At 44.9% G+C, this 20,750-nt stretch overlaps 1 protein-coding gene across 1 annotated transcript in view; it reads right to left on the reverse strand.

Annotated features, from left to right (window-relative positions):
- Positions 1 to 4,454: 4,454 nt before the first annotated feature.
- P2RX3 (purinergic receptor P2X 3) overlaps positions 4,455 to 20,750 on the reverse strand; it is a 223,248-nt gene continuing 206,952 nt past the window's right edge. Inside the window, exon 12 of the mRNA XM_089687555.1 lies at positions 4,455 to 7,411. Coding sequence (XP_089543681.1) covers positions 7,295 to 7,411 — 117 coding nt within the window. The 3' untranslated portion in view covers positions 4,455 to 7,294. The remainder of the gene's footprint in view (positions 7,412 to 20,750) is intronic.

Here is a 20,750-nt window from a genome sequence, read left to right on the forward strand (position 1 = left end):
GCAACCAAGTGCTTTATTACTCTAGTATCCCTTAGGTTCTGTACAAATGCTGTGCTTGTGAGGCTTCCTGTCTTTTCAATCTACACAATATGTGCCACCATCAACAGTGTTTCGCACACTTCAGGGTCAGGGTTTGCAGGGCTACAAGACCCTTTGAGTCAAAACACAAATCAAAGTATACTGTCTGATACTACCTTTTTAAAAGTAAACATAATAATGCAATAAGTTAGAGTTTGGATAAAAGGTGCAATACAGCATTTTAGGTACATTTACGTATAAAGGTCTATTCTCCACATCAGGCAAAAAATAAGGATAACTGAGGAGGTACGAGGTACGAGGGACAGGGGATTATGTTTTAAAAAGAGGAAATGTCCCTCTAAATAAGGACATCTGAAGCTACGCTGAACCCACTGAGCATTTGTCTGCTTTACAGTATGTGCAACAGTAATTTGCTGGGAGGCAAAGCATACTGGAAACTAACAGCTCTCTGTGCACATCTCCATCAACTTTACAGTTTAGATTTTGGCTGATGATGCAATGAATGGCTTATTCTTACAGACTCTCATAGACCTTCTCCCATCTGTAGCTGTCATCTGTGACATTTTACTATCTGCAGGTCAGGTATAAATTCTGAAATAAGCCAAATGCGTGTTCCCCTTGCAGCCTTTGAGATTGATGCAGTGGCAAATGTTTGGAAGAGTTTTTGGAAAAAAAAATTTTCAAAAGCTTTTCAGAGTATCTAGAGATATCCATTCCATTGAAAGATTCACAAGAAAAAAAACACAACAGGAATTTAGTGAATAGTCTGTTTTTATTGAAGCATGGTGTTACACAAGTGGACCAAAAACATTATTTCAAAGAGGCTGGTGAGACCGGTTTACCATGGTCTGAAGAGTTTACAGACCATATGAATAATGGTAGAAATCAATTCACATGATTTTTACGAAGCACCCATAAGGGGCGACACTTGTTTTAACTAGGAAGGATGGGATAAAAATCAAGAAGAAGCACAAAGTCAGCAATATTTACAGGCTAATACTACCTACAGTAGAGCAGGTCAGTATAATCACCAACTTTACAAATAGCATTTATTATCTATCTTGCTCTTGAAGTATTGTGTATAACCTTCAAATATCACTCATAAGGAGCAACAGTTTCTTGTTAGTAACCAGAGAGAGGGATTTGAATCTATTTAGAAATAAAAACAGGTTTAGCTGCAATATTCAAATTCATTCTGGTGCTACCCCTCATTACTCTTCTTCACAACTAGATGTCACTAATCCTCTTGGTCAGGGGTGGACTGACCATTTGAGCACTTGGGCACTGCCCAGGGTCAGTAGGCGGCCCCATGAGATGCCCCTGGTACCTTTCATTGGCTTTTTCTGGTGTGGGCGAGGACACAGGGGCCCCATAATCCCCTATTGCCCGGGGCCCCATGAGTTGTCAGTCCGCCTCTGCTCTGGGTTGAATGACAGCCCCAGGGGTGTGTTATCAAAAGCAATCTAGGCTCATTTCACTACAAAGCACCTGGCACCACCAGACAAGGGAGAGGAGAGGACCTATAATGTCTTCAGACCAGACAGAATACTATTGAATTAAGGTATGTATGCTTTTAGTGGCACAAATGCCAATAGCTACACACTGGCTTTTGTGTGGCACTGAACTTAAAGTGGTTGTATTGTAAACCTCTGCAATGAAACATGAACAAAGCATATCCCTCTATAGTGTGTACTTGCCCAAATCAAAAGCATCTAGTGTGGTTCCTTTTTGATCTCTCCTCCCACTGCTATCTGCACGAGTCACTTCTGACAGTCTCTCTCTACACCAAGCAGTCATGAGATGGCACCACCCCCTTCCAGCACACAGCAGGTGGTTGACAACCTCAGATGCATGGTTCCCTATGATACTGTGTAGAGGGGGATGTGTCCATTACCTCCACCCAGGTCTCAGATTACACCGAGTTCTCCTCTCTTTGCTCTGCAGTGTGTGACATCAGATCCATGTCCCTGCCTTCCAAAACTTTTCTCTGTGTGTTTTAGAAGGCTGTAGAGGAGGAAGGACTGCAGATATACTGGTACAACTTATGTAGAAAGATTTGTTTCATCTCTGTGTATCACCTGAGGCCAGTCATTTGAGTGGGTAAATGTAAGGGTTTACAACCACTTTAATGAACAGCATTTCAAACGTATTAATTATGTACTTTACCAGCGCCAGGCTTTTTTAACAAATAAGATGTACTATTTATTTAACAGTCATCAGGTACTTTGAGGTTGTAAATGCAAATATGATAAGCTGCAGGTTCTGCATTTCCATGTAATCTGACAAAAGCTACCATAATGCCACAATCAACATATTCATTAAAGCTGATCTCCAGGCATAAGTTTCATTTCACACTTACATTGGTCCACGTTGAACCAATGTAAGTATGCATATCTCATTACTTGATGGACCACTGGCTAAGCCGACAATTACTGTATTAGTCAGCACTAATAAAGTGATAGCTGTCATTTTGTTCGGGCCATGTGCTGAGCAGCTTCCTTTCTCCACACTGACCATGGAGAGTTGCTTGTTTGTCATTGTCATCATTCATTTTTCAACGAATAGGAGGAGTTCTCTGATTGGATGAGAAGGGAAGATGATGTCACAATCTCCACCACATTTGGAACGGCTTGTATTCATTAAAAAATCCAAAGCAATCTGTGAATAGTGGCCGCAAGTGACCCCCAATGTTCAGTATGCAGAGCGGAAGCAACTCAGCACAGGACTTGAAAGATCATGGCTTATCACTGACCACTACAGTGATTGTCCTTCCTCAGATATGAGATAAGCTGAACCAATGTAAGTATGTAATATAGATCAAGCCTGGAATTCAGCTAAAAAATCTGCATTCAAAATTTCCAGACTGGAGCCAATAAGGTCTTCAAGAAAGCTCAGAATGCTCTGCTATGTTAAAAACAAAGAAAACAAGTGACCTATTATAACAAGGCTTAAAGGAAAACTACCAATAGGCATTTTGCAATAAAGTTCTAATATGTAATATTTTTATTATTTCTGATGTTACTTCTGTTTATGCAGCATAACTGCCACATCTGTACCCTCTGGACATCCTTAAAGTGATATTAAAAGTAGATTAAAAAAAATAAATAAATAACAAACGTCATACTTACCTGCTCTGTGCCCCCAAGCAGCTTGCACTCTCTTCTCATTGGCTCACTGGCTGTGATTGACAGTAGTGGGAGCCAATGGCTCCTACTGCTGTCTCCGCTAATGAGGATGAAGAGTCCCCAGAGAGCTATTGCTTTCATGCACAACTCTTGATTGAGATGGGGCTCAGGTAAGTGGTAGTGGTGGTGGGGGGGGGGGGGGGCGCTGGGGGAAGCTGCTGCACACAGAAGATTTTTTAAAAACCTTGAGCCTTTACAACAGAAGAGTTCATGATCCATTTCACAATCTGAACAGTGATGTCCGCTAAAAGGCAAATGACAGTTTAAAGCGGAGTTCCACTCACACTGAAAAAAATAAAAGTCAGCAGCTACAAAAACTATAGCTGCTGACTTTTAAAAAACAGCCACTCACCTGCCCCAGGATCCCGCAGGGACCCCGCCGCAGCCAATTTTATCGATTCCAGGCGCCAGCATCTTCAGTGTGGGCACCCGGCTGTGACATCTTGCAGCTTCACAGCCGAGTGCCCACTGCGCATGTGCGAGTGGCACTGCACTTCCTGAATTGCCCTGTCTATGGGACTATGGGAAGGGAGGGTAGGAGGACAACTTCCTCTTACGATCACCTAGGCAATCGCAGCGGAAGTGGGAGCGGGTACCTGTCAATTTCAGGTACCCACTCCCCAAAGGTGCCAATCCTTAATGGGGAGAAGGGAACCACTCTTTAAAGTGGAACTTCCCCTTTTAGGTGGAACTCTGCTTTTATAAGCAGGATTAACTGCACAGCTGAAAAGACTATGCATTTTTTTTCATCTCACTATGCACAAAATATAATTGGATATTAACATTTAGAAGTAGTACCAGCGAATGTTCAGCCAGGGAATATCTGATTGCCCTAGAAGAAAGGATTTTCCCCTGTTGGAGCAAATTGGACCATGCTTTGTAAGGGTTTTATTTGCCTCTCTCTGAATCAACTGTAGGTATAGGGTTGTGTTTATGGAGGTTTTTTATTTATAGATTTTTTTGTTCCTCCTGGTTGAACTCTATTTTATTTTTCAACCCAATGGTGTTATGTTACAGTGGGGACCTGCAAAGTGAAAGGACCATAATCATCTGGGAAATAAGAGAACTTGTTGCACACCTATACATACAAAAGGTGGAAAAAACTAGGAGGATACTTGGTGAGGTTAGCCATCGCTATTCTCATGGCAGGCTGCAAATTCTCCAGGACAATCAGTTTCTTCACAAAATATAACATTTAACGGATAAGCATATTAAAATACTACATACCTATTTTTTTAAAAGAACATACAGTATATTTATTGCTTATATTATCTACATGTAAACCTTATATCAGAGCTTATGTTTCAGAAGTTGTCTTCCAACTCCATGCTAAAGTATGTTCTATTTCTAAAGAAATAGGAGTGAAATTGCTTGCAGAAACTAGCCAAATATGTTTTTTATCATTTAACTTCCTCCAGAAATAGAATGGAATTTAACTGCTGTCACCAGCAAAATATTTTTTTTAAACTAGCTCATAAATGTTTAACTGGCATAGATACTTTTGTTCTTGTAGTATGTATTTTTGTAGATTCTAATTTTTTTTCATTTTTTTTTATCATCATAATCACAATATCAAACTTAACCTTAACTGACTTTCAGTTTGCTGGTCCTTGTGAGTCTACCATTAATGGCTCCCAATGAGTCAGAAACAATATAAAGTGAGGTGGTGGTAACCGGGACAGTGGGGAACCCTGCGTTGGGACAAAGGTGCATATTTTGGGTTGGCAGAAGGGATCTTTTTTTAAATGGCAGGCTCGAGGGATCCAGCAGACCTAAAGGCAATTTTACTAGTCAATAAATGTGAATAAACTGACAAAGACCTGAGGTATTTAATTGTATTCTTTATAATAGTTATTACTACCATTATGTAATGCAGAGGAAGTCCGTGGGACTAGATTAATATTTTTAGATTTCACAATTACTTTCCTTAAGTCCCTCAAAGAAGGACATTTGAGTCACTGGCACTCCATAGTGAGACCTGTTCACAAATTTGAATTAATCCAAGTATAATCCCCTGCCTGGATACATCCAGATGTGCCACATACTTGCCATCAATGCTACCAGTAGATAGCAAATATTGTACATTGCAAATGCTAAGGCAACAAAAGCCATATTTCTGCAGTGATTGTCCATAAGATTCTCTCATCTAGGCAAGTCCCTACTGTTTACAGATATTCATTAAAAATGTTAGGATGCCTCTAGATCCATCAGATCTAGAAAGCACCAAAACTTGAAATTGCATTCAGTAAATAGGTATTAAATAAAGGGTTAAGGACAGTCCAATGATAACATTTTACCTTTTCTAAATAGACTCCACTGTATGTATATCTGTAGTAAAATGAATTTGTTTTCTCTCACCGTTTTCCAGGCACATTGTCTAGTCACATTAGCCTACCTATCTAAATAGGAATAATCATCTTCCAGTTTTTTAAATTAACTAATTTAGTTTCATAAAGGTTTTATTAAGATTTTAAATAAAAAGTACAATACATAAGCAATAAATTAACTATTTTATTTAAATTCTGTGAACTTACTGCCTTTTTTCCTTATTTGTAGGGAACCCTGGCCAAAAGACCATGTCATCAATAATCAGTAATGAATGGCATTGCATATACATGCCAACAGAGATTTATTCACTTTGGTGTATATAATAACCAAAACTAACATATGGATATCAAGGACCTGCAAATGAGTGGACCTTCCTTTGCTTTCATTCTTCAAGGGACTGCTGTCATACAAGTTCTTAACAGTAAATAGTGGAATCGTGCACCATTTTTCAGAATGAAATCTTCAAGTTCTTTTAACAGCTTTCCCTCCAGAGGATTTACCCCCCTTCCTGACCAGGCCATTTATTGTATTACGGCGCTGCATTATTTTAACTGACAATTGTGCAGTCAGACAAGGCTGCACCCAAACGTGTAAATTGATTGGTTTACGGGAAAGTTATAGTTTTAAGTTTATAAGTTATAAGTTTACAAATGGCGGTATATATACTGGGTTTTTTTTTCAATTTTAAATTTTTACCAGTAAGGGCAGCGATCAGCAACTTATAGAGGGATTGCGGGACTGTGGCAGGCATTCTGAGACTGGGAGGAACCGACTTGGTGTCGCTGACACTGCTAATAAAAAGCACTGACACTGTACTAATGGCACTAGGCAGGAAGGGGTTAACATGTGGAGCGATCACAGGGTTAACTGTGTGCTGTTTTGCATACTGGACTGTGTTTGTGCTTCACTGTAAGCACAATGCTTTGCATGGCTGTGCTATGCACAGCCATGCAAAGCAGTGTGCAGGAGCTGACAGGGGAGAGAACTGTTTTGTTTACAAACAGTTCTCCCCCCCATCGGAGATGCTCAGCAATCACCGGGCGCAAGCGAGTAATCACCGGGCGCCAGCAAGTAATTACCGTCCAGGAGCTGGTGATTGACAGCCGAGGCCATGAATGGTGGTGCAGGTAGGGCGCCCCCTACCTGGAAATGCAAAATCACGTATTTATACGTGCGACCCTGTAGCAGAACTTTTGCTATAAGGCGGACGGGAAGTGGTTATTAATGCAAGAGTTCTCCGGTTTAGTACAAACCTTGAATAAAGGTTCCATTAGACATGAATCTGTTGATTGGAGAGGTCATAAAAAGCATTTTTATTCTTGTATATTTTTTAGGTCTGAATATGTAGGCTATAGTATGAAGCATAAAATCATAATTGGGAAAAATTCATATTCATATTCAGTGTGCACAAAAAAATTACTATCATCCCTACCCTTCCTGCAGTATATTTTATGATAAGAAAATTTTGCTCAGCACGTTTTTAAGGTCTTCTTTGAGGTGTCAGTGAGATTGAAAAGCTCTGAAGTGACAAGGACAAATAAATGTGAAATGTTAAGATAGGATGAAAGATCAGTAGTTGAAAGGGTAGCTTGACTGCAAAGTGATAAAGCAAGACAATGAAGCTTAGGACAGTCTAGCTAATATCAGATGCCAGATATATGCAGCATAAGTGCGGGATGTTATAGTCAGCTATGTACATAATGCAGTTCAGGGTAAGCACAGCAAAGGAGTGACACCAAATCTTATAATCCTATGGAGAAGGCCCCAGAGTCCGTAGACCTCTTTTCATCTCCTCTGCCGGCTAGTGTCTGGTCACTTTTGAAAACATGGCTGCCAAAAGATGGGGTGGAATCGGAAATCTAAAAGACAAAGACAATAGAACATGTAAATAACTGAACAATTTTACAAATATTGGCATGGTCTACTGTAAATAATTGAAGGTTGGTTGTTAGAAACTCTGTGGAACATTAAAAGGACTTGCAAAACTGAAAACATGCATAGAATCTTATTGTATTATCATAACAGAGATTAATTCTTGCACTTACAATGAGCAATCAAGTTGGAATCCTCTGGAAAACTTTGCAATGCAGAAAATCACGGCAGCAACTAGTTCCTATTCATGGCCAACTCAAAGACTTGTCTCGGCCAAGCGATGGCAACAAGAAAGGCAACCTTGTGCACTCACAAGGGTTGATAGAGGAATATCCCTAACAGGTTCAAATTTCAGTTTCTGAAGAACAGAAAGAACTAAGTTGAGATTCCACAGTGTCACTGGAGATTGTACAGAAGGGATAAAGTGTGTGAAACCCTGTAGGAATGCCTTAACTAAGGAGTGAGAGGCAAGAGGTCTCTGAAAGTGAACCACTAAGACCAATGGTCTTGATACTCAAGAACAATCTTTGACCCAGACCAGACTGGAGAAAAATCAGATCCACTTCTCTTGGAGCAGTGAGAATTCTAATTCCTCACTGATATCCGATGTAAACCACTGCCTTGACACTGTCCTATTGAATCCTAGGCAGATGACCTCACAGATAAGAGGTCAAGTGTTGAACGGATAAGCAAATCACCCTGAACTCCAAAAAATTGATTGGGAGATAAGTTTTCTTTGATGACCAAGTCCCTTGCACTAAGAGGGTATCTAGGCCTCCACCCTGGCCCAACAAACTGGCATCAATTGTGAGGACTTTCCAAACAATTGGGAGATAAAATTTCCTTGATTTCAGCACTGAACTTGTGACCCATCATGCCAGGCAAACCTGGTTTTGCTTTTCAGGCATATGGGATGGTCGAGAGACTGCTCCTTCTTGTCTCATGCTGCCTGCATATCTAGATGCAAAGGTCTATAGAAAAATTGGGCATAGGGAACTGGGTCAAAGAAGGCCACCATTAGGTTCTAAACCCTAGTGCAAAATCAGGGGGTTGTTTGGCTCTTTGACTGTAGTGTCTGAACATTGTTTGGATAGGGCTGTATTCAGGATCAGGCACAGATATTCCAAGTGATAAGACAGTTCCAGCACTGATTTCTGGAAATTTAGGATCCACTGCACAGTTTGCTGAATATTGTCTAAAATGGTTCCCTCAGAAGGAGGTTGTCCACATATCCCATTATGGGGATTTTCTGAGTGAAACAGAGCAAGAACCAGAGCTGACATTGGTAATGATGTATGCTCACAGCAAAACACGGGTAGCGTTGATGCGTTGGGAAGATGGGGACATGTAAGTAAGAATCCTAGATGTCCACAGAGACCATAAAGTGTCCCAGTTGGAAGGAAGCAATCATTGGCCTAGCGGATTCAGTGTAGAATTTTTGCACCCAGAAGAAGGTGTTGAAAACTTTTAGATCCAGTATGGAATACATTCCCCCCTTTTGTTTTGGGGACTGTGAACAGGTCTGAATATAATCATTGGGGCCTCTCATTTTCCAATAGATATAACCCCCAGAGAGAAGAGCTTCAGCAGAGCAGTTTGAAGGTCTGCAAATCTATCAGCGATGCTGCCACGTTATACAGCATTAAGAGATGGAGGCAGAGACCAAATTGCGTAGGAATAAGTGAAATAACAATCTGACATTGCAATTATTTTTAGAGTTGCAGTAAGTGGAAAATCAGCTAGCCACCTTTGACTATAATGGTGATATGTTTGGCTTTATAGTGTAAAACAAACTTGTGAAATGCCTAAATAGCATGATACAACATTGCAAGGAGGATAAATCAGTTTCTTACCTTATATCATAAATTAGAAGGAATCTGAAAAGTCCCAATTCGACTATATTTGAATACATCTGCAAAGGATCTGAGTAGCCTCATCATTACGCATAATAAATAGATGGGTAATTAGATATCATTCATGCAATAATGGGCTGCTGGTTACTTGTTGATGGTTTAGACGTTCTGGCGGATATTCTAAACCTTCTCCAAAAAAATGTTTTGGCTAGAGCTGATGTCAAAGGGTTGTTATAAGCCGACTCTCTTCAATATGCTGGCCAAGCTCAATGCAAGAACCCAAGGAAACAGTGGAGTATTATATGTATTACTTTCTAATAGACCCCTCTAGATGAAACTAGCATTATATCATGCATATATCATGCATAAGTGGGAGTTGGGGTAGGATGACCTTTAATATCTTAAGACAGACCAGCATTTACCCTTAAAAGATTATTTCTAAACTGGTTTTCCTACGTCACTGCCCTTTCACTCCTAAATAATAATAATAGCATTATACATGATAAAAAATTGTGATGGATAATAAAACAGCAAAGTGTTAAAGTGGAACTCCAGGCAAATAGGAACAATTGTAGATCAGTTACCTGCAAAAAAATGTGCATTTGTTATTTTTTTGTTAAAAGGTGAACTTATTTTTCCTGAAATCTGTGTTTTGCTTATCCTCCATATAATCCAACTTTAATCCGTTATTCTTTGAACAGGAATAGAGGGAAATCTTTTAATATAAGCACCTGTTCTGGTAATAATTGATGCAGATGGGACTGAAGATATCTCCTCACACGTCTTGTTGTGTCTTTGGTACAGGAAATGAAAGTAAACCTCCCCAAGTGGCACAAAGCTAGAAAAATCCTGTCAATTGGCTTTAGATATCCTTTTGCATGATCACAGTTTAATCAGGCATGACATAGGAAGCTGAAAAGCTCCAAGTAATTAATGGTGTCACTTAGTTATATAGAGTAGCAAAAATTACATAGTTACATAGTTAGTCTGGTTGAAAAAAGACAAAAGTACATCTAGTTCAACTATTAAAAAAAGTGAATTTTTAATTCTATACTCACAGTTGATCCAGAGGAAGGCAAAAAAAAAATCCCAGTAAAGCATGATCCAATTTGCTTCTGCAGGGTATAAAATTCCTTCCTGATCCCCCGAGAGGCAATCAGATATTCCCTGGATCAACTTTACCTATAATATTAGTATCCAGATATATTATGTGTATCTAGAAAAGAATCCAGGCCTTTTTTAAAGCAATCTACTGAGCTGGCCAAAACCAACTCTTGTGGGAGTCTATTCCACATTTTCACAGCTCATATTGTGAAGAAACCTTTCCGTATTTGGAGATTAAATCTCTTTATCTCCAGACGTAAAGAGTGCCCCTTGTCCTCTGTGGTGACCTCAGGGTGAATAACTCTACACCGAGTTCACTATATGAACTACTGATGTATTTATACATGTTGATCATATCCCCCCCTTATTTATTATACATGTTGATCATATTCCCCATAATGTATTATACATGGAGATCATATCCCCCCTTATGTATCATACATGTTGATCATATCCCCCCTTAATCGCCTCTTCTTAAGAGAGAATAAATTCAGTTCCTCTAATATTTCCTCATAGCTGAGCTCCTCCATGCCTCTTATCAGTTTGGTTGCCCTTCTCTGCACTTTCTCCAGTTCCCCAATGCTCTTTTTGTGAATTGGTGCCCAAAACTGAACTGCATATTCCAGATGAGGTATTACTAATGATTTGGACAGGGGTAGAATGGAATTCTCTCTCTCTGGAATTTTTACCCCTTTTATTACAAGAGAGGATTTTGCTCACCTTAGAAACCGCAGCTTGGCATTGCATGCCATTATTAAGCTTGTGATCTACCAGAACTCCCAGATCCTTCTCCACCATTGATTCCCTCAGTTGTACTCCCCCTACTATGTATGATGCATGCATTATCTTAGCCCCCAAGTGCATAACTTTACATTTATCAACATTAAACCTCATTTCCCACATAGTTGCCCAATTAAACAGTGCACTGAGGTCGATTTGTAAGTTGGAGACACCCTTTGCAGTAATGCACTGCAAAGCTTGGTGTCATCTGCAAAGACTGAAACAGTATTTTTAATCCCAGACCCTATATCATTTATAAATATATAAAAAAGTAAGGGTCCCAACACTGAACCTAGGGGTACAACACTGACAACCCTAGACCATTCAGAGTATGAATCTTTGACCACTACTCTCTGAGTACAATCTATTATCCAGTTTTCTATCCATTTACATGCTGATTTTTCCAAGCCTGTAGATTTTACCTTACACATTACCCATGTGTGGGGAATTGTGTCAAACGCTTTTGCAAAATCCAAGTATACCACGTCCACAGCCATCCCAAGGTTTTGTTCACCTCCTCATAAAAAGATATCAGATTTGTTTGACAACTTCTGTCTTTCATGAATCCATGCTGTCTGCTGCTTAACATATATTTTTCAAGCAAGAACTCATCTATGTGGTCTTTAATTAAACTCTCCAGTATCTTCCCAACTATAGATTTTAAACTAACAGGTCTATAATTACTTGGTAAAGATTTTGACCCCTTACGCCAATCCAGTGGTACTATGCTGGTCATTAAAGAGTCCCTAAAAGTGAGAAACGCTGGCTTTGAAATGACAGAGCTCAATTCTTTATTCTGTCTAAATATTTCTGGATCATATCAATTGTGAGCCAATGTGGATCATCTGGGGCTATGTCAATACTAGAGATGAGCGAATCGAACTAGGCGAAGTGGAATTCGTTTCGAATATTAGGAAAATTTCGATTTGCGACGAATCCGAAAATTAGCATACTTCGGATGCGCGAATCGAAATTTTTCCTAAAATGGCGGCGACATGTACGGCGACGGAGCGGGGATGTCTGGGAAGGCGCGCAGACAAGGCGCGCTGACCCATAATGCATTCATTCATGACATGTGATCGCATTAGCCAATCAGCAGCCAGCCAGCCAGCACTGAGTAATGGTCGAGCTATAAATGGCGGCCATTTTAGAATTCTCCATTTGCCTCCAGTCATTCAACAGAGGCAGACCTGGCTGTATTGAGGGAGAGAGTTAGGGACACAGAAACGTTACTTAGGGACACAGAAACGTTAGTTAGGGACACAGAAACGTTACTTAGGGCCACAGAAACTTACTTAGGGCCACAGAAACGTTACTTAGGGACACAGAAACGTTACTTAGGGACACAGAAACGTTACTTAGGGCCACAGAAACGTTACTTAGGGCCACAGAATCGTTACTTAGGGCCACATATTCGTTACTTAGGGCCACAGAAACGTTACTTAGGGCCACAGAAACGTTACTTAGGGCCACAGAAACGTTACTTAGGGCTACAGAATCGTTACTTAGGGCCACAGAAACGTTACTTAGGGACACAGAAACGTTACTTAGGGCCACAGAATCGTTACTTAGGGCCACAGAAACGTTACTTAGGGCCACAGAAACGTTACTTAGGGCCACAGAATTGTTACTTAGGGACAGACACAGAATTGTTACTTAGGGTCACAGAATTGTTACTGAGGGACACAGAATTGTTACTGAGGGCCACAGAACCGTTACTTAGGGCCACAGAATCGTTACTTAGGGCCACAGAAACGTTACTTAGGGACACAGAATTGTTACTCAGGGACAGACACAGAATTGTTACTGAGGGACACAGAATTGTTACTGAGGGACACAGAACCGTTACTTAGGGCCACAGAAACGTTACTTAGGGACACAAAATTGTTACTCAGGGACAGACACAGAATTGTTACTGAGGGACACAGAATTGTTACTGAGGGACACAGAACCGTTACTTAGGGCCACAGAAACGTTACTTAGGGACACAGAATTGTTACTCAGGGACAGACACAGAATTGTTACTGAGGGACACAGAATTGTTACTGAGGGACACAGAACCGTTACTTAGGGCCACAGAAACGTTACTTAGGGCCACAGAAACGTTACTTAGGGCCACAGAAACGTTACTTAGGGCTACAGAAACGTTACTTAGGGCCACAGAACCGTTACTTAGGGCCACAGAAACGTTACTTAGGGCCACAGAAACGTTACTTAGGGACACAGAATTGTTACTCAGGGACAGACACAGAATTGTTACTGAGGGACACAGAATTGTTACTGAGGGACACAGAACCGTTACTTAGGGCCACAGAAACGTTACTTAGGGACACAGAATTGTTACTCAGGGACAGACACAGAATTGTTACTGAGGGACACAGAACCATTACTTAGGGCCACAGAAACGTTACTTAGGGACACAGAATTGTTACTCAGGGACAGACACAGAATTGTTACTGAGGGACACAGAATTGTTATTGAGGGACACAGAATTGTTACTCAGGGACAGACACAGAATTGTTACTCAGGGACACAGAACCGTTACTTAGGGCAACAGAAACGTTACTTAGAGACACAGAATTGTTACTGAGGGACACAGAAACGTTACTCAGGGACAGACACAGAATTGTTACTCAGGGACAGACACAGAATTGTTACTGAGGGACACAGAATTGTTACTGAGGGACACAGAATTGTTACTGAGGGACAGACACAGAATTGTAACTCAGGGACAGACACAGAATTGTTACTCAGGGACACAGAATTGTTACTGAGGGACACAGAATTGTTACTGAGGGACACAGAATTGTTACTCAGGGACAGACACAGAATTGTTACTCAGGGACAGACACAGAATTGTTACTCAGGGACACAGAATTGTTACTGAGGGACACAGAATTGTTACTCAGGGACACAGAATTGTTACTGAGGGACACAGAATTGTTACTCAGGGACAGACACAGAATTGTTACTCAGGGACAGACACAGAATTGTTACTGAGGGACACAGAATTGTTACTGAGGGACACAGAATTGTTACTGAGGGACAGACACAGAATTGTAACTCAGGGACAGACACAGAATTGTTACTCAGGGACACAGAATTGTTACTGAGGGACACAGAATTGTTACTGAGGGACACAGAATTGTTACTCAGGGACAGACACAGAATTGTTACTCAGGGACAGACACAGAATTGATACTGAGGGACACAGAATTGTTACTGAGGGACACAGAATTGTTACTGAGGGACACAGAATTGTTACTCAGGGACACAGAATTGTTACTGAGGGACACAGAATTGTTACTGAGGGACACAGAATTGTTACTCAGGGACAGACACAGAATTTTTACTCAGGGACAAACACAGAATTGTTACTCAGGGACAGACACAGAATTGTTACTCAGGGACAAACACAGAATTGTTACTGAGGGACACAGAATTGTTACTGAGGGACACAGAATTGTTACTGAGGGACACAGAATTGTTACTCAGGGACAGACACAGAATTGTTACTCAGGGACAGACACAGAATTGTTACTGAGGGACACAGAATTGTTACTCAGGGACACAGAATTGTTACTGAGGGACACAGAATTGTTACTGAGGGACACAGAATTGTTACTCAGGGACACAGAATTGTTACTGAGGGACACAGAATTGTTACTGAGGGACACAGAATTGTTACTCAGGGACACAGAATTGTTACTGAGGGACACAGAATTGTTACTGAGGGACAGACACAGAATTGTTACTCAGGGACAGACACAGAATTGTTACTCAGGGACACAGAATTGTTACTGAGGGACACAGAATTGTTACTGAGGGACACAGAATTGTTACTCAGGGACACAGAATTGTTACTGAGGGACACAGAATTGTTACTGAGGGACACAGAAGTGTTACTGAGGGACACAGAATTGTTACTCAGGGACACAGAATTGTTACTCAGGGACAGACACAGAATTGTTACTCGGGGACACAGAATTGTTACTCAGGGACACATAATCGTTGAATTAAAGAGTATGTCAGACAACATGCAGAGGAGTGGCAGAGGAGGCAATGTTTTAGGAGCGAGCAGACGTGGCAGCAGAGGAAGGGGTCGAGGCAGCACTAGTCGCAGCCAGAGGCCATTGCTCCCGGTGTCATCCAGCGGTCGTGTCTCCACCGACAACCCTGCCGTCATCGATTGGTTGGCTCGGTCGTCTTCCTCTTCCCAGGTCACCTCTGACACCTACAGCCAACGGTCGGTGGGTACGTCAGACACAACCGTTAGTTGGCATGGCCCGGGAGCAAGCCCACTGAAATCACGTGTCCTCGACCTGCCCCTGTCCTTTGGTGTTCCCTCACCAAGCAAAGTATCGCATGCTGTGGGCTCAGCCCCACTGTACAGTGAGGAAGAGCTAACAGAGGGCGGTCAGGAACGGGGGGAGACATCCGCCTCTTCAGCAGCCAGGTGAAGAAGTAGTGGCGAGGAGAGTGGCTCGGTAGCCGGTCTAGAGACAGGTCTGTCTCCTGACCCACACGCAGCCGAGGGGGCTAGTAGTGAAGCGGAGACCCTAATTGATGATGATGAGGCTGATCGCACTTGGCAGCCTCGTCGTCATCAGGCTATTGCTTCCGCATCATCAGGAGAAGAGGGTGGCAGCTTGGCAGCGAGCAAAACAGTCGGTGGGTTGCCCAGGAGGCAGCAGGGTCGCAGCAGTGTCAGTGGAGGCAAACAGCCACGGAGTAGAGCACCAGCTCCACTGCAGCCTACCACCACGGCCAGTAGTGGTGCCGGTGTGCACGGAGGAATTGCAGTCAGCCAGTGAGGAGTAGCGGGGGCAAAGTTTCCTACTCGGCGGTGTGGCAATTTTTCGTTAAGCCGCCCGAGGAAGTAAACGTAGCCGTATGTCGACTATGTGGCCAGAAAGTCAAGCGTGGCCAGGGGGCCCATGTTGGGACTACAGCGTTGCGGCAGCATATGCAGCGTCGCCATTTGGTGGCCTGGGAAAACCGTGATAAAGATACGGCGGTTCTGCCTGCCCCAGCCCCCGCTCCATCACCCGCTCCGTTACTTGCTCCGTCACCCGACGTCAATCGCCCTCTATCAGCCAGTCAAGGCTCCAACACCTCTGCTGAGGGGAGTTGTCGCTCGTTGGCATCTTCCGCTCGTTCAGATGCTCCTTCTCCTGCTACTCCTCTTCACGGATTCCGTCAGCAGTCTTTCTTGGAATCCGTTTCCAAGAGACAACAGTTTGCGAGCACGCACCCGACGGTGCAAAAGCTGAACGTCCTCCTGTCCAAGTTGCTGGTGCTGCAGTCCCTCCCTTTCCAAGTGGTGGACTCAGCACCTTTCCGAGAAATGATGGCTTGTGCCGAGCCGCGGTGGAGAGTGCCAAGCCGGCATTTCTTCGCCAAAAAGGCAGTGCCAGCCCTGCATTCACATGTAGAAGAGATGGTGGGCCAGTCTTTGAGCATGTCGGTCTCTGCCAAAGTGCACGGCAGCGCCGACGTGTGGAGCTGTAACTACAGTCAGGGACAGTACATGTCATTTACGGCCCACTGGGTGAACGTGGTGCCGTCACAGCCGCACCAGCAACTTGGACAGGTCACGCCGCTTTTGCCTCCACGTTTGCACGTCCTTGGTCCACAAAAGATGTCCGCCTCTACCACCTCTTCTTCCGCCGTGTCCTCAGCCGCCACCCCCGTGCCAAGTCCCATTACCCGACCGGCATATCACATGTGCAGGGCGCAACGGTGTCACGCTGTGCTGCACCTGGTATGCCTTGGCGAACGTAGTCACACAGGGGAGGAACTTCTGAGTGTAATGAACAGAGAAATCGACAGATGGCTGTCTCCGCGCAAACTGAAAATCGGAACCATGTTGACCGACAACGGAAAGAACATGGTGTCTGCTCTGCGTCAAGGAAGGTTGTGCCATGCGCCATGCATGGCTCACGTGTTCAATCTGGTTGTCAAGCGGTTCCTAAAATCCACCATCCCACTGCAAGACATCCTTAAAATGTCACGTAAACTTTGCATGCATTTCAGCCATTCCTACACCGCAAAGCACACCCTCCTTGAGCTGCAGCGGCAGAACGGAATTCCACAGCATCGCCTGATCTGCGACGTTGCAACAAGGTGGAATTCAACCCTACACATGTTAGACCGCCTTTACGAACAGCGAAAGGCCATCACAGATTTCCTGATGTTACAAGCGGATAAAGGTACTCCCCTGTGTAACTTCGATGTCAGCCATTGGCAGCTCATGCGTGACACCTGCCGCTTGCTCAGGCCCTTTGAGGAGGCCACGCTATTCGTGAGTCGGCAGGACTATGGGATGAACGACGTCATTCCTCTGTTGCACGTCCTGGAACAAATGCTGTTAACAATGGCTGGTCAGGGTGCGGTAGACGTGGCGCACAGATCTCAACGCCACATGACTCCTGTGGGGGCAGGACAGGAAGAAGAGGAGGATGTAGAGGAGGACATTGGTGCTCAGGAATTATTGAGTGAAATGGGTGGCTTTTCCACTCAGCGGACAGGAGTGGAGGAGCAGGAGCATCTGGTAGAGGAGGAGGAGGAGGAGACAGAGGACCCAGACGCACCGTGGTAGTATGCTGTGGAGATGGAGGCAGGGAGTCCCTCGCATTCCTTGGCACAAATGGCCCATAGCATGCTCGCTTGCTTGCGTAGCGACAGCCGAATAATAACCATCAGACAGAGGGATGACTTTTGGCTGTCCACCTTGTTGGACCCTCGCTACCGTTCAAAAATGGTGGCCTTTTTCACACCTGCTGAGAGGGAGGCCAAAATAACGTACTATAAAAACCACCTATGTAGTCAGTTGGTCTCTGCCTTTGTGCGCCAACGTCCATCCTCAGACACTGTGGGCCCTGTGCACTCGCGTTCCGCTGCCATGGCAGCAGGGGAGGGGTGGGGTGGTAGGAGCAGTGGCAGCTCCACCAGCAGCGGCTGCCTCAGTCTGCAGTCGATGATGAGTAGCTTTCTTCACCAGCGCAGTGAGGAAACAACTAACCAGCCGCAGCAGCAGCAGCATCAGGTGGACCTGGAGCAGGACCTTAAACAACAGGCTTGGGCCTACTTGGACAGCACCCTGCCAACCGAGGTAGACAATCCCCTTGACTACTGGGCAACGAAACTTGACCTTTGGCCCCAACTAGCTGAATTTGCCCTTGAAAGGCTGTCATGCCCGGCCAGTAGCGTGGCATCGGAGCGAGTGTTTAGTGCGGCAGGAGGTATTGTAACTCCGCGGAGGACACGACTGTCCACCCAAAGTGTGGAGAGACTCACGTTTGTGAAAATGAATCAGGCGTGGATTAGTCTGGATTTCAAACCACCAGTTCCTGACACAACTGACTAAATCCGCCATGAATCATGCCCCAAACATGTGCCACTTTCAGGTCTCCTCACACTGCTGTTGTGTTCCATTTTTTGTCATAGGGTGCTGGCAGATTACGGGCCTCCCATAGCTGCTGCCAGGCCCCTAATCTGCCATGGGCCCCTGTACCGCCTCCTCATGCTGCTGCCAGGTCCACAGTGTCTCATGGGTCCCTGTACGGCCTCCCATTGCTGCTGTCTCCATCGCCACACTCTGCCATGTGCCACTTTCAGGTCTCCTCACACACTGCTGGTGGGTTCCATTTTTTGTCATAGGGTGCTGGCAGATTACGGGCCTCCCATAGCTGCTGCCAGGCCCGTAATCTGCCATGGGCCCCTGTACCGCCTCCTCATGCTGCTGCCAGGTCCAGAGTCTCTCATGGGTCCCTGTACGGCCTCCCATTGCTGCTGTCTCCATCGCCACACTCTGCCATGTGCCACTTTCAGGTCTCCTCACACACTGCTGGTGTGTTCCATTTTTTGTCATAGGGTGCTGGCAGATTACGGGCCTCCCATAGCTGCTGCCAGGCCCCTAATCTGCCATGGGCCCCTGTACCGCCTCCTCATGCTGCTGCCAGGTCCACAGTGTCTCATGCCATGTGCCACTTTCAGGTCTCCTCACACTGCTGGTGTCTTCCATTTTTTGTCATAGGGTGCTGGCAGATTACGGGCCTCCCATAGCTGCTGCCAGGCCCCTAATCTGCCATGGGCCCCTGTACCGCCTCCTCATGCTGCTGCCAGGTCCAGAGTCTCTCATGGGTCCCTGTACGGCCTCCCATTGCTGCTGTCTCCATCGCCACACTCTGCCATGTGCCACTTTCAGGTCTCCTCACACACTGCTGGTGTGTTCCATTTTTTGTCATAGGGTGCTGGCAGATTACGGGCCTCCCATTGCTGCTGCCAGGCCCGTAATCTGCCATGGGCCCCTGTACCGCCTCCTCATGCTGCTGCCAGGTCCACAGTGTCTCATGCCATGTGCCACTTTCAGGTCTCCTCACACTGCTGGTGTGTTCCATTTTTTGTCATAGGGTGCTGGCAGATTACGGGCCTCCCATAGCTGCTGCCAGGCCCCTAATCTGCCATGGGCCCCTTTACCGCCTCCTCATGCTGCTGCCAGGTCCACAGTGTCTCATGGGTCCCTGTACGGCCTCCCATTGCTGCTGTCTCCATCGCCACACTCTGCCATGTGCCACTTTCAGGTCTCCTCACACTGCTGGTGTGTTACATTTTTTGTCATAGGGTGCTGGCAGATTACGGGCCTCCCATTGCTGCTGCCAGGCCCGTAATCTGCCATGGGCCCCCGTACCGACTCCTCATGCTGTGACGTTGCAACAAGGTGGAATTCAACCCTACATATGTTAGACCGCCTTTACGAACAGCGAAAGGCCATCACAGATTTCCTGATGTTACAAGCGGATAAAGGTACTCCCTGTGTAACTTAGATGTCAGCCATTGGCAGCTCATGCGTGACACCTGCCGCTTGCTCAGGCCCTTTGAGGAGGCCACGCTATTCGTGAGTCGGCAGGACTATGGGATGAACGACGTCATTCCTCTGTTGCACGTCCTGGAACAAATGCTGTTAACAATGGCTGGTCAGGGTGCGGTAGACGTGGCGCACAAATCTCAACGCCACATGACCCCTGTGGGGGCAGGACAGGAAGAAGAGGAGGAGGTAGAGGAGGACATTGGTGCTCAGGAATTATTGAGTGAAATGGGTGGCTTTTCCACTCAGCGGACAGGAGTGGAGGAGCAGGAGCATCTGATAGAGGAGGAGGAGGAGGAGACAGAGGACCCAGACGCACCGTGGCAGTATGCTGTGGAGATGGAGGCAGGGAGTCCCTCGCATTCCTTGGCACAAATGGCCCATAGCATGCTCGCTTGCTTGCGTAGCGACAGCCGAATAATAACCATCAGACAGAGGGATGACTTTTGGCTGTCCACCTTGTTGGACCCTCGCTACCGTTCAAAAATGGTGGCCTTTTTCACACCTGCTGAGAGGGAGGCCAAAATAACGTACTATAAAAACCACCTATGTAGTCAGTTGGTCTCTGCCTTTGTGCGCCAACGTCCATCCTCAGACACTGTGGGCCCTGTGCGCTTGCGTTCCGCTGCCATGGCAGCAGGGGAGGGGTGGGGTGGTAGGAGCAGTGGCAGCTCCACCAGCAGCGGCTGCCTCAGTCTGCAGTCGATGATGAGTAGCTTT

Source organism: Staurois parvus, unplaced genomic scaffold (assembly GCF_062004578.1).
Source record: "Staurois parvus isolate SC_StPar_1 unplaced genomic scaffold, SC_StPar_1.0 ptg000430l, whole genome shotgun sequence".
In the NCBI taxonomy this organism is placed as follows: Eukaryota; Metazoa; Chordata; class Amphibia; order Anura; family Ranidae; genus Staurois; species Staurois parvus.